Here is a 15,338-nt window from a genome sequence, read left to right as displayed (position 1 = left end):
AGAAAATGTCTATGACATTGTGTTTAGTTTAATAGTTTTTTGGGTATTATTAAAGGTATTTTATCACTTTTTACGTAAAGAACTAATCTATTTCGGGGTGTATGATTAGGAATAACAATATGGGCTTGGCCTGACGGGTCAGTCCGTTTGGATAGTCATTTTTAGCAGGTCGAGCTGAGAATTTGAGCCATTTTAGTAATAAGGGTTGGGTCGGGCCAACCCATATTTTGCGGGTCAAAGGCGGGACAGGTCAGGCTAGCCCGTATTGCCACTCCTAGTGATACCTCTTCATAACAACTCATGATCAAATTATTTGTTCTAATGATTTTCATTTTGTTATGAAACCAATGATCAAGAATGTAATTATCATTTAAATACATTAAATTTCATCAATAAGAATGTACCTATAAAATTTCATCAACCCATGATCAAGAATGTAATTATTATTTATTTCTTCTAATGATAATGTAGATGATGAAGATATATATATATATATATATATATATATATATATATATATATATATATATATATATATATATATATATATATATATATATATATATATATATATATATATATATTATACTGACTACCTCTTTAAAATAGATAAATATAATTTCTTAAATAAAAAATAGTGACAGATGTAACTAGGTCAAACAAAATATGCTATATTGTGAAAACAAATCCAAATAGTACAAGAGTCGATGTGTATTCATTATTTTGGTTAGTTACAATATAGTATGAGAGTAATTTAAACATCTCCTTAGACTTATTGATGTAATTTGTAATGAATAAAACATAATGAATATATATAAAGTTGTATATTATTTGGATTTGTCTTCATAGTATACCATATTTTGTTTGACTTACTTATATCGTCACTATTTTTTTTTTAAGAAATTACATTTATCCATCTTAAGAGGGTAATTAGTGTAATATATATGTATAATTAGGAGTAGTTTGTGTAGGTTTTAAAAAATATGGATAGTTTGTGTAATTTCACTAAAATTCAGGAGTGTCAATTAATTCACTATAAATAATATGGACAAATTTTACTTAAATGGTAACATAAAATATAATTGACAAGATTAAAATAAAAAAATAAAAAATAACAAACATGTAGAAGAAAATGTCTATGACATTGTGTTTAGTTTAATAGTTTTTTGGGTATTATTAAAGGTATTTTATCACTTTTTACGTAAAGAACTAATCTATTTCGGGGTGTATGATTAGGAATAACAATATGGGCTTGGCCTGACGGGTCAGTCCGTTTGGATAGTCATTTTTAGCAGGTCGAGCTGAGAATTTGAGCCATTTTAGTAATAAGGGTTGGGTCGGGCCAACCCATATTTTGCGGGTCAAAGGCGGGACAGGTCAGGCTAGCCCGTATTGCCACTCCTAGTGATACCTCTTCATAACAACTCATGATCAAATTATTTGTTCTAATGATTTTCATTTTGTTATGAAACCAATGATCAAGAATGTAATTATCATTTAAATACATTAAATTTCATCAATAAGAATGTACCTATAAAATTTCATCAACCCATGATCAAGAATGTAATTATTATTTATTTCTTCTAATGATAATGTAGATGATGAAGAAGAAGATTTGAAAGACATTGATAGTGGTAGTAATAGAAAAATGAAGCATTTTTTTATAATAGAGCATCTAATGTCTAAAACTTAGGAGTTAGAAGCTTTATTGTGAATTAGGAGTCTAAAAGTTTAAGATCATGCTCACTCGTTGTTTAGAAATTACAAGTTTTAAACTAAGACAGTATGTTATTGTGAGACTGTGAACATTGGTTTGTGATTATTTTTCTTTTAGAAGACATTTATGAGACGTGATGATTATTTATTTTTGAATTTGTGATTGAGTTTGTTATAAATGTATTTTTTTGAAGATAAAAAATGGGTCAGCCTACCGGCCTGCCAACCCTGCCAAATATGGGTTGGCTGACATTTTGAGTATTTTTAGCAATAAGGGTCGGACCGGACTAGCCTATATTTTGGCGGGCCAAAGACGAGCCAATCTGACCCATATTGCCACCCATATGTATGATTGTCACTCCTAACAAATATTGCTCACATAAATTAAATCATTGAACTTGTAGTCATTATAAAATCTAGTAGATTATTATACTACTAAACAAACAACTTGTTAGTTTAGTTCGAGAGTATTAATAGAATGGAAAAGGGAGATGAGAATAAAAATGAGTAAAAGAAGAGTGAAAATAATAAAATGTTACATTCCCCTTATTCATTTCGCCTTTTCTCTAAAAGTGAAGTATTTTCCAGTGGTGTAATGTGTAAAAATTATTAAGACAATTCTTAATTTTTAATGAAAGATTTTTTATAACATTATGTACAAGTGCATAACAAATGTACACTAGCTAGCCGCATTAACCCATTTTGGAGTGCATATCATCGTACCATGTTAGCTTTGTGACTGATTAGAGAATACAAGACAATTTTATCATAGGTCATAGCATAGAGAATCATAAGAAAACTATACAGGCCATTAATATTAACTTGAAGAATACTTATAATAGACTCACGTGTTTAATTTGTCAGAAAAGAGATTTTATTTAGCTAGATCAATTATTCTTACTTCCATCACTTCCTATAAAATCATTCATTGCTCTAATTTGAATCAAGGGGACAATAACATATAGAACCTCTCCTTTTGGCCAAGGGGATGTAAGCCACAAAAATTTGGGAGCATATCTCCTCTCCCACGATGAGTGTTACTCATGTGTCATGATCTCGTGATTAATTGAAAAAAATATATTTAAATTAAAATTTAATTTTTCAAAGTATTATTCTAACCAATTACAAAATCACGATACATGGAGTGAAACTCGTTACTGGAAAGATGTGCACCCAAGAATTTGAAGTGTCAATTGTGAACCACCAGAATGTGATTTTTTCAGGCAAGCCTATCCTATGACATTTGAAATGCCACATGGCATCCTACCATTTAATCTGAGTAATTTCTGGTTCACATTCCTATCTTTTTGGATAAGGAAAAAAAACCCTGCATACATAAACTAAATTGCATTTTTCTTTCCCATTCATCAATCATACAACAGCACAACAATAACTTACTAAGCTAAATAATTTTATCTCCCAAGTCAAGGCCTTCCATGGCTTCAGCATTTGCTTCTTCTGCTATTGCAGCTATTGCCATCTCTACCCCAAGGCAAGTTTCAACACACCTCCATTACTTGCACTTGTATTTTACTTAGTATGTGAAATGTTACATGTATCTAAAGGAAAAATCTTAATTACACTCGATATCATCTTATTTTAATAATTATATCAACTTCCCTTATGATTTACATAATGTTATTATTATACTTACTCCTTGAGGGTGAGGTTGGTACTTAACAAAATAGTGAAAAACATATGGAGCTATATGCAGTTCTCAGAAGAATGGATCACCCTTGGGAACTACAAAAGCTGGTTTTCTTAGTGGGAGGAAAGTGAAAGTGAACCACTTTGCAGCACCAGTTGGAGGGAGATCCAGCACTACAGTGTGTGCAGTAGCTGACCCTGACAGGCCCCTATGGTTCCCAGGCAGCACCCCTCCTGCATGGCTTGATGGTAGTCTCCCAGGAGACTTTGGTTTTGACCCTCTTGGTCTTTGTAAGTTCTCAGTTCTCAAATTTGCTGTCACTGAATAAGCTCAAGCATTATTCATATAGGAACATGTCTTATTTTTACAAGGCAAGGTATAATTTGGGTTATAAAAAGTAAAGTTGTGGAGAAAGTTGTCAAACTTTATTGTACTAACAACATGACTAGTTCATCTAGGCTTAAAAAAAGTCTTTTGGTCCCTATAAATATGACATTTTTAGATCTAGTGGCTATGGAAATTTAGTTCAATTCTAGAATCTCATTTTATTAAGATAGTGTTTTCTTATCAGGGACAAAAAACTGATTCTTTTTGGTATTTGTAGGGACTAAAGAACAAATAAAATTTAATTAGAGACTAAATCCGAAAATTACTATACTTACAAGTACCAAAGACTTATTCAAACCAATTATCTCTTGTTGTGAGTGAATGCAAGTGAGAACTAATATGTGTTTGTGATTCAACAGCATCTGATCCTGAGAGCCTAAGATGGAATGTTCAAGCAGAGTTAGTACACGGCAGATGGGCAATGTTGGGTGCTGCTGGCATCTTCATCCCAGAATTCCTAACAAAGATTGGTATCCTAAACACCCCTTCATGGTACACTGCTGGAGAACAAGAATACTTCACAGACACAACCACACTTTTCATAGTTGAGCTCATTTTCATTGGCTGGGCTGAGGGTAGAAGGTGGGCTGATATAATCAAGCCAGGGTCTGTCAACACTGACCCTATCTTCCCCAACAACAAGCTCACAGGGACCGATGTCGGGTACCCGGGTGGGCTTTGGTTTGACCCTCTTGGATGGGGAAGTGGTTCTCCTCAGAAGCTGAAGGAGTTGAGAACAAAGGAGATCAAGAATGGGAGGTTGGCCATGTTGGCTGTGATAGGTGCATGGTTCCAGCATATATACACTGGCACTGGTCCCATAGATAACCTCTTTGCTCATCTTGCAGATCCTGGCCATGCTACTATTTTTTCTGTAAGTTCTACCAAAAGCTAGCACTTCATTGCATATATACTTTGTCACTGATTTATTATTCTGGAAATGTTTGCGCTTAACTTTATCTACTTGTACCGCAGGCGTTCAGCCCGAAGTGATGAGGGTAAGAACAACTGTGGATGGGATTGCAAGCTTAAGAGAGATATTGGTGAACATGATTAAATTATTTATAGGGCTTAAATGAGTGTGAAGGAGTGTTTATGTTGGTGAAAGCTTGTAATGTATGACTAATTCTATGCCATGCATATGTTGATGGTTCATTGTACAAATGCCTATTTAAGTTTAGATGCTTTGAATGTAAGTTCAGAAATTAATCACATCTTTTCATAGACAATGGGATTGCAATAATATCATATGGTAACTAGTGCAAAAGCAATTGTGCTGTGATTTCATCATTATCAGGTTGACCATAGCAAAATGTCAATGCAAGTTGAAGTCTGCAAAAATTATATAAAATCTTCTAAAAGAATATAAAATCTTCAAGCTCATGATATTATCCTAAGAGGTTAATGAACTTTCCAAACTTGCAATTCTGTTTCTTCCTTATATAAATTGATAATTTGGTTCCTCTATTCACCATTTAGGCTTTAAAATGTAAGCATTTCAAAATCTTGAAAACGAAAAGATACAACATCAACATCTATTCTTATATTCATCTTCTTCCAGGTATAGTTTTTCGATAGAAGTAATAAGTTCCATTACCACAAACAACTTCCAAACAATACAATGGTTACATTATAATATTAGCTTTGCCACTTTCTAGGAAAGGTACGAAGCTAATCATAACCAATTAATCAATACTAGCCTTAAAACAAAGTATCATTCATTACATATAGCAAGCACCCTTTGAAGAAACACAGCCAAGAGTTAAATCTAGGAAAACAATATAAAAAGAGAATAAAGTATCTTATGAGGAGATACCTTATCTACTACTGTCAATGAAATCCTGACATATGTATTATTTAATCATTTTCTTCGAAAATATTTTTAAAATTAAACAAAATTATACACATGTCATACTTTTACTAGTTGGTGAAGATAGATTATCTACTAGTATGAGGAGATACTTTACTCTCGTATAAAAAGAGTGTAATATATCAACTCTCATTGCACGATTTAAAGATAGTCATTATACCATCCACCGTTCATTTGTATTACTTATATTACATTATTCATCATCCATTTGTAGTACTTATATTTAAAAATCAATGATAATTAAATATAAATTACTGATGATACAAAGATAGTCTTAAAAAGTCTTCCATTAATATGCATCTTTTTCTCATTTAAAAATATAATTGCTAATTCGTCCATTATACTTTACTTTACCTGTTCATAGAATTGAGTTTACTTCAGTACTATTTTACCAAATTGCTTCAAAAGTTTTCAGTTAACAATACAATATCATTACATATCTTCTTATTCCCTGGTCTTGAACTGAAAACATCATGATTTTCATTTATAATATGCTCAGCAAATATATGTCTCCAATATTTCTTTCTTAAAACTTCAGTTGCACTCTACAGTTAACTGCATGATTTGTTTTATTTTCCTGTGAAATTTAATGTCAAACAAACATCTCTTGGAGATAATTTTAAAGATAGATACCATCTTTTTCAATCTGTAGCATAATTTAAAAAGAAGAATGAAAAAAGCAGGTATTCCAAGATATCTAAGCCCCAGAGTTCTTGCTCCATAAGACCTCGGCATCAATTCTAGTAAGACGTTGATCATCAAGGCGTTTCCATGTTTTAATTGACTTCACATTACCCCAACTACCTTTAACTGTTTTCTCCAAGCTAGCTACCACCACTCTTGCTCTCCTAGACCATCCAGCCTTTCCATAAGCATGGTATCCGAATCCGCCGGCGTAGCAAAGGTTTATACCAGTTAGCTTGCCACAGAAGTCATTGATGTGATCATGGCCTGTGAAAACTGCCTTCACATCTCCTGCTCCAACCAAGGTTGTGAAAAATCCCGAGTTCACAGAAGCGGAGCTAATTCCAGCACTACCATTCCCTTCCAGTTTCACACCTGTGAAGTTTGATGAGTCAAAACTGGCATATTCTGGCAGTGGGATGTGGAAGTATGCAAGACCAGGAGCAGGTTCTTTCTGAGGCACAGGTCCTTTTTTGTATTCTCTCTGTAGCGTAAAAACTAGGTTGTCAATCGATCCAAATATTAATGATGGAAAGAACTAAAAGATCAACCACATGTTAAATGAGGATCGACAGAATCCATCCATATGCAGCTTCAAAATAACAATAGAAATGAGATGAATAGGTTTAGTATTGAACAACTGATTCGAATAACTCGTGACACCTAATTTGTTCATAAAACATCAAGTTTAATAGGAAATTGTCCATACCAGCTGTTCAAATAAGATAATGCAACAGATAAAACAGTACCTGAAGCTTTGCAGATGTTCGTTGGAACCAAAATTGCTGGGATGGCTTGATCCAATCATAACCAAGAATTGGAAGAACTTTGGAGTAATCTCCGCTATCAAGAAAATATAGATTGAGCACTGATTTGTTTGCAAAACTAGTGCCTTTAACCCCTCCAACTTTCAAGTTATAGTTTCCAAAACCATCAATGATATGTGCTTCAGTAGGATTGAGTTTAGATAAAGTGTTTTTCATCCCAACAATATGTTTCATCACCCCTTCCCTAGAGAGGGATCCTTCCTGGTCATGGTTGCCCAACACAGCTACCCAAGGAATGTTTGATGCAATTGCAGGAGCAAATGCAGCATCCAATGATTTAGCCGAATCCAACGAATCAAACCCAAATATATTATCCCCTACCATACAGAAGAACTATGCACATTAGGTTATATCATATCAACAATCAAAGAAACTTAATAACTTTATTAGATGTGCAAATGAAGAAGATTAAACAGATTACAAATAAATTACAAACTCCAACACAATATATGCAAACTCAGTCTCAAACTCCAATTTTACAAGTAATTTGAATTAAGTAACTCCATATCAAATTGTTGGAGTGTTAACTACAACAACCAAACCTTTTCCTACTAGGTGCCACCAACTTGGATAAAACAAAGCAGTAATATCATATCATAAATCAAGTTTATAAACAAACCATTTACATCTACTTGGGGTGTTAACTATTGTTAGCAAAAATTAGAAAACTTTCCACATGAAGAAATAACAAGGCAAAAAGTACTTTATCCTAAAACAACAAACATGACAGCTAAAGAATAAAAAAGCAACAATTAGAAAGAAATTATAACTAAAAACATGACAAGTATTGAATACCAGTGAAAACAATAAGATTGGGCTTCTCAGCATGGATCATGCGTTGAATGAAAGCAGTGGTGTTGAGGTCTGTACAAGAAGCATTCTGGGAAGGGAGCACATTCAAGCAAAGTGTATTTTTTCCATTTGCATAGTGCATATCTGCTACCTGCAGTATCTTAAATCTTCCATACTTATCAAACCGAAGCTTCTGGTTGTGATGTTTCGCTAAGACACAACTAGGAATCAAACAAAACACTGAGAGTAACAACACCAAAATCATCAAATTATCAATACCCATTTTCAACTTGGTGCCAAAAACACTTCTTGCAATCGAAATCATCACTATTTAGGGAAACTGGGTGCCCAAATATAATCAAAATCTGAACTTGTTAGTGAATAATGAAAATTAAATCTTTCCGTACTTAGTTCAGAAACAACTGGGATGCTTCGCATTGGATTATTGTTCTGAGAAGGAGGTAGTAGAAACAAATATTCGGTGTCTTTTTATGGATGATGGATAAGTATAAATGAATTATTTGTGTGACAAAAGAATATTCCGGGTATTTACTTAATATGGGAGAGTGTGGTTTTTCTTCATCAATAATTCATAGAGGCATATCTTAACATCAAAGCTATAAGTTTCTGCAGAGATATATTTGATAATACCAAAACAAAAATTTACTTTTAGACTTTTGGTAGATTTAATGCATGTTTGTTATGGATTAAAATTGATTTTTTTGTTTAGTTTTCAAAGAAAAAGGTTAAAATGTAAATTAAGAATGTTTGACAACCAAAAGAGATTATAAACTCAGTTTTTTAGAAAAATAAGCAAAAAAGTATAAGTACCAAAATTATGAGTTGATTTATTTTTTTTTAGCTTATTTTTTTAATTGTTCCACTTCTCATTTTATCTTACCATAACTTTATTTCTCCTCCTTATCACTCTTCTATCAAACTCCATAATTCAAGTTTAGCAACTTCTACTTAATGTTATCCAATATTAAAAATTTATAATAAAAATATATATGATAGTAAATATAAAAAATTATATTAAAAAATAGTGTAAAAAACAAGCAAAATAATCAAAACATAACCAAATAACCTCACCCATTTTTATAATTTATTATGTAAAAACAATTTTTCTACATTACCTAAACAAAATAGATTAGTTTATATTGAGTTTTTAGATATGATATTCAAACATAAATAAATTATAATTTCACAGTTTATAAACTAAAACTAAAAGCTTAATTCATACTAAATGCATAGAGATTGGAGAAAAACTTTGAGAGAAAAATTAAAGAGAAAATAAGTTACTCCTCTTTAATTGTGAAGAGAGAAGATCATAAAATCTCTCTCCTGAAATGAATGAAATTTTGCATCAAATACCAAAATATTAAGTTTGATATACTTTAAAGTGATAATTTTACATCGACTCATGTTAAGATTGTCACAACATAGTCACAATACTGTTTATGTATACCATGAAGACATAATGCCACAAGTAAACAATTATGTTCTTATCACTGTGTTATATATACAAACAAACAACTTCTATAAAAATTTAAAACACTACTATATCAAAGACTACAAGATACTCATGGTCACCACCATGAGTAAGGATAATATATTTATAATAAGATTTTCTCATAACAATTGGATATGCTTGTAGTTTACATTGATATATTTTATTGTTATAATCGTATTGTATATCAGAAGAAAAATGTATATCAATTTATTTATATTTATCAAAAGAAATATTATTTTTATTGTGTGAACATTGTACTTACATGTGTGAATATATTATTTAATGAACACATGTTTTTTAGTCATATCAAATAAACAATATCGAAACTATCACATGACTGAAATGAAGTTTGCATTTTTTTAGTACCTACAAATATATTAAGTTTACATTCTAATTTATTTCAAAACATTATTGAAATGAAGCGTTCAACACTTAAACACATAATGTTTTTTTTGTATATATTCTTAAAGAGCCACATTAATGCATTTTGGTTTGGAATATCTAGTTCTTAGAATTATATCCAGAAATCAAGCCGAATTGATTGGTTTTTAAAAATCAATCCAATCACATTTATTTTTTACAATTTCGATTTGTTTTGTACCAATTTTCAGTTTTATATTTAGATTTATCAGGATTAGAACATCTCAACCAGACAATTATGGCCTTATTGTATGAAGGGTGATAGGTGGATAGTGTAGAAAAACATGTATATAAAGTCAACTAAAAAATCTCTCATAGAAAAGAATATAAGAAAGCTTGTATAATTTAATGTAGCACTTAATTTTAGCCAACTAACACCAAACCCTAGCTCCAATTTAATATGCGTGGAAACTTAGAAGGCATGATGACATTAATACCGCACACCCAATATCTCATCATCTTTGTTTATCGATTAATGTGGTCATAAATACACATAGCAATTATTGTGTGTGAATATATTTGAAAAAGATATTAAAAAACAAATGCCATCGCAAAACAAAGGAAATTCATTTGATTTATTATTTTCCACTTTCTCTATTTCATTTAGCTTAAGAGTATGCACATGGTATAAGAAATAGTTAAATAATATAAAAAATGAATTATTTTAATATACTAACCCTATTTATCTCATGTTAGAAACTACTAAAAAAGATAAGAAATTAAGAAATAATCTGTATATATTTTTTAAAACATCATTTTTATAAAAAAATTAAAACATCAAAAGATTATTTAACCCTTGTTTGGATATATAACTCAAATATTAACCACCCTGTCCAAGAACACGTGATCGTTAAAATATTAATATCATCCTTAATGTAGTCCCGTGTGCTTTTAAGTCTCAATCCAGTTTTGTCTCTGTTGGTAGAATTGGATATGATGTATATTTATATTTGGAAACAAAATTGAACACATGAAACTAGACACTTGTATAATGTATAAAGAATCAGGCTTAACACAAATGTAAGGTTGTGACTTGTGACCTAGAGATCTTATATTTAAATCTTGAAAACAAATACTCCACGTGTACATATTTGAAAGTAAAATACATATATAACATATTTCATAGTAAAAGACATATTATCAAATTATTCACTATTCATATATTAAGTATCATTGACTCATAAAAAAAAATAATACAAATCAATAATGAATGATATGCTGATAGTATAAAAAACTTTACACTGATAGTACATAGATTTTAAACTATGCATATATACCATATGTAAAGGTAGATGTGAATGTGGCCAAAATTTCAATTATGGAGATCTCAATTGGTTTCCCACTTGACATGCTAGTGTTTGTGTCCATGACATAATCACAGTCTGTTTCCATAATTATGATGACTAGTGAGAAAAGCACCTTAGTTTAAGGTCAAGTGCATCATAAGCTAGCAATGTGCATATAATGCAATTATATGATCACGGGTTCAAATTCCAAACTTGTTACCATGAGGTTCATGGGTAGTCAAATCACGTTTGTTAAGAACTGGATTTTATTATTACAGGGTTTCTGCATATGAGTAATTTTTTTTGGTATAACTAAAGGTATTATCCTTCACCATAAGGAATTAATCATTTTTGGGGTAACTACATGACTGCAGTTCCAAACAAGTATCGTTCTCAGGAAATGAAACTGTCATTTTGGTTCGTAAAGTTTGTCCGATTGACAATATATTTAGTAACAATATGAATTGAAGAAAGCAGGTCAAATCCTCCCATTTTCCTTAAGGAAGGATAAACAAGAGAATCAGAAATCTATATGTCCTCATTATCATTTACATTATATCATCTTTCATACTGGAATCTGAAAATCATCATTTTAAACACATTAGAAAACTATCTCAGCAAATATACAATAAATCTATCTGAAACTTGTTCCATAGAAACTAGTGAGCACTGGCACCCTTGATACTATTATCCTAGAAATTTAATAGAGCATAAGAAGTTCAATATTAAAGTGTAATCCTAAGCTAGGTTTCATTGAATCACTTGGTCATCAAAACTAAATTCTACTTTCAGCACTTCACTTAATATAACTTGCTTATCAACTGATTTGTACAACAGTATCCCCAATGTCACTACACTCATGAGTCAAAGCATAATCTTTGTCGCTCTTGTCTGATTAATAAATATGATACTGAATTATATAAATAAATATATCAGAAATGGAACCTGATGAACACTACACACATTCTGAATCTCTCTACACTACAAAATTTAGTGATATAACTCTGTTGAACACTATGGTACATCATTTTCTTTCTTTTATGTCTTGAAATGTTAGATATTATGGTGGTATTCATAACTCATGCCAATGAGGGGGGAAAGTGAGAGGTAAGGTAAGGGGGAGAAAGGCCTTCCAAATTAAATAAGCGAAATGAGAATTAAATTCCCCCGACCTGCCTTCCTTTTCCAACTTAAACAATCAGATAAGGCTAACCGAACGGTCTAGTTCTTCAACTACACTAGTCAAATACTCGCCAACTAAAGCACTTGCATATAACCATCATTTCAAAGCTGAAAACCGGATTCAAGAAGAAATCTTGTTTGCTTAGGAAATTCTGGCATTTAATCTATTAAAATTCCAATGAAGCAGATGCATACAGATTTTATACACATCACACAGACCTACATGTCCACAACACATACAACTCCATAACTCATGACTGTATTAAATAAACAACAAAGAACAATGCAAAACTTATGACATCACAATGGTTATTGTACAATCAACTAGCAAACAATTGCACTAAGCAAACCATCAAGCATTCTTATTTTTAACACCTGAAGAAGAGAACTTGAACCAAGGTATCCACACTGAAGTTGTCTTCTGATACAGCCTAAATGCATCTGCTCTGCTTTCTTGTTTCAATATTCGGTCCTCCACAAGCTTTGTCACATACGCCAAACACATGGTATTAACCAATGCTCCAACAAAGGTCCAGCCATGTCCCAGGCTCCATGCAAATACGACTAGCCCCCACCACCACAGTTGCTCACCTACGTAATTCGGACGGCGGGAGTAATACCACAAGCCATAGTCAAGGACAGGGACCACAGGTTTACCAAGCCCTTTTAGCTTGTTGTTTCTACTCTTAAATTCATAGAGCTGTGTATCAGCAAAGTATGCTATGACAATACCACTTAAACAGACAACAATGGCTACCAAGTCCCATATGTTCAAAGGCTGATTGATGGAGTGGACAACATATAAGGGAAGGGACAATCCAATCAAAAACACCTGCAAAGGTGAGAAACACATAAAAAAGCATCCATTTCAATGTCACAGATATTAAACCAAACATAGGGGTGTTGGAAATATAAAGTTGGTCCATACATTTAACTAGTAATTAGCATTCATGTATTTTTAGGTTCATAGCATTTTCCTATACATGCCGACCCCACTTATTGTGATTAAGGCTTGATTATTGTTGTAGTAGTTGTATTTTCCTGTACATGTATTTCTACATTCAAGAAAGTATAGTTTCAACACATGTGCCTTAAGTCCATTATCTCACATGCATCATAAGGTACCCAGAGCACCAAAACTATCTGAGTCCTAGTGCATTTAAAAGGAGGCCAAGAGGGAAAAAAGTGAGAGAAAAGCTAAGTGTAAAAGAGCTTAGTCTAAAATCAAGTGATCTTCTAAAAGAGTTTGAGCGAGTCAACACTAATTAATCAAGTAAATGGATCAAGATTAGATTTCCAACTTGGTATGAAAGTTAATTCAATCAGATAATAGGCCACCCGCAGAAAGTGTGTAAACTTCATGATATAGATAACATGACCTGGGCGTGAAACTTCATGATATTGAAGTCCAACAGTTTTTGACATTAGAAATATATTAGCTGATGAATTACTTCCTCGTCTCTGGGTGCCAAGGTATCCATCATACAACTTTCCTCGTTTGAACCTCGCTCTTGAGATTATGAGCCAATATCCATGTATAATAACTTGGATAATCCTCCCCTATGAGCTACTTTTTAGGGCGGATATACAGTCAATTATTCTAAGAAGGGGTTCATTTAAACTTCATTTCAAACCCGTGAATGGGAAGAAGCGACAACAACCAAGCCTTTTCCCATTAGTTGGGGTCACTTACATGGATCAAATAATTGCTTTGTCCTAAATCATGTTCTTAAAAAACCTTGTCATATGACTATTTAATGGTTTCACATATAGATTTTCTTGGCATCTCTTTGCCTCTAGTGATTGCAATATCCTCCATTTGATCAAATCTCCTTATTCATGCATCTACATATCTTCTCCACAAATGCCTCTATACCATATTTTCTACTGTAGACGTTATTTCAATTTTCTCTTTAATGCATTCATTTCTAATATTATATTCTCTATTCTCTCCACTCATCCAACTCAACATTCACATCTATCCTACATTAGAAAATGATCACACCAATCGAACAAAACTAAGAAAGAAAAACTGACCTGCTGGGAGAGATAGATAGCAAAGAAGGACAACCACCACCAATGCTTTCCATACTGGTGACTCATCTCAGTGAAACGCCAATCCTCTCTTGTACCCCATTGCCACTTTTCTCTCCTAAAGTAATTATGTGTCAACCTTATACTCCACACCCAAGTCAACAATATCACAATCCTGGACCTCCACAAATCATATTGAGCCAAAGGATGAGCTGCATAGTAATGAACCAGCATCACAGGTATCACTGTCCAATATGGGTCAATAATCTGCACCGAAGTTAAAAATGTAAACTTTATTGAAACCCAATAAATGAAAAGAGTAAAAGAGACAATATTTAACGTACCCAGTGACTGGATTGGATTTGGCCTATGACCCAGAAGAGGACATTGACGTTAAGGAAGAAGAGTGCATTGACTAATAGGAGAGGGTGATGATAGCACCATGTCCATAGTGTTGATGAAAAAGATGAGAACTTTGGATCAGTGGCGATTGCTGAATCGTAGTTGTTGAGGAATGAGATGTAGAAGAGAATGGAGGGAAGAGGAACTAGGAATGCTATGATAGCATTCTTCAGATTCTGACTAATAGTCATGGTTTGGTTTATTGAACTGAGTGGAGTTTGATGATGTGCTAACTAACCTGTGTTTCTAGATTTTATAGCTTTTCCTAAAGGGAGAGAGTGAAACCAAAATAATCAATGAGACAGTGATCAGAGATGTTAGCAGTGATCAGCTGGATCAAAATATATGTTAAATAGTGTGTGAAATGTTAATTGTAAAAATTAAACATTAATTACAATTTTTGTTTTTATCTTTATTATTATTATTGATGTGAGATATGATTTGATACATAATTACAACAAATTCTTATTCACATACAATAGTCATGAATTAAATAATTATTTTTAATAAATTTTAAAATATTTATTTAAAGAAAATTATTTATTCTCATCACATGCCTTCTACAGTGTAAAATGAG

At 32.3% G+C, this 15,338-nt stretch overlaps 3 protein-coding genes across 4 annotated transcripts; 1 reads left to right on the top strand and 2 right to left on the bottom strand.

Moving 5' to 3' along the window:
* Window positions 3,063-4,980, top strand: LOC109360913 (chlorophyll a-b binding protein, chloroplastic). Of its 2 annotated transcripts, none has more exons than XM_019606128.1 (4): window positions 3,063-3,208; window positions 3,431-3,654; window positions 4,111-4,675; window positions 4,707-4,980. In XM_019606128.1, exons 1-3 carry the CDS (start codon window positions 3,153-3,155, stop codon window positions 4,644-4,646), a joined length of 816 nt encoding a protein of 271 aa, XP_019461673.1. In that variant the 5' UTR covers window positions 3,063-3,152; the 3' UTR covers window positions 4,647-4,675; window positions 4,707-4,980. The 2 variants fall into 2 exon arrangements, with proteins under 2 accessions (XP_019461673.1, XP_019461674.1); XM_019606129.1 differs by having other exon boundaries at window positions 3,065-3,208; window positions 4,111-4,625; window positions 4,727-4,980.
* On the bottom strand, window positions 6,163-8,416 carry LOC109361048 (probable inactive purple acid phosphatase 29). Its single transcript, XM_019606347.1, has 3 exons — window positions 7,928-8,416; window positions 7,055-7,449; window positions 6,163-6,789 (listed from the first exon to the last, which is right to left on the bottom strand). Exons 1-3 carry the CDS (start codon window positions 8,247-8,249, stop codon window positions 6,319-6,321), a joined length of 1,188 nt encoding a protein of 395 aa, XP_019461892.1. The 5' UTR covers window positions 8,250-8,416; the 3' UTR covers window positions 6,163-6,318.
* LOC109361354 (uncharacterized protein C594.04c) lies at window positions 12,446-15,074 on the bottom strand. Its single transcript, XM_019606824.1, has 3 exons — window positions 14,704-15,074; window positions 14,363-14,626; window positions 12,446-13,157 (listed from the first exon to the last, which is right to left on the bottom strand). Exons 1-3 carry the CDS (start codon window positions 14,950-14,952, stop codon window positions 12,678-12,680), a joined length of 993 nt encoding a protein of 330 aa, XP_019462369.1. The 5' UTR covers window positions 14,953-15,074; the 3' UTR covers window positions 12,446-12,677.

The sequence above is a fragment of the Lupinus angustifolius genome, chromosome LG11 (genome assembly GCF_001865875.1).
Source record: "Lupinus angustifolius cultivar Tanjil chromosome LG11, LupAngTanjil_v1.0, whole genome shotgun sequence".
In the NCBI taxonomy this organism is placed as follows: Eukaryota; Viridiplantae; Streptophyta; class Magnoliopsida; order Fabales; family Fabaceae; genus Lupinus; species Lupinus angustifolius.
The sequence above is the reverse complement of the archived record's forward strand: the minus strand, read 5'-3'. Positions and strand labels throughout refer to the sequence as shown.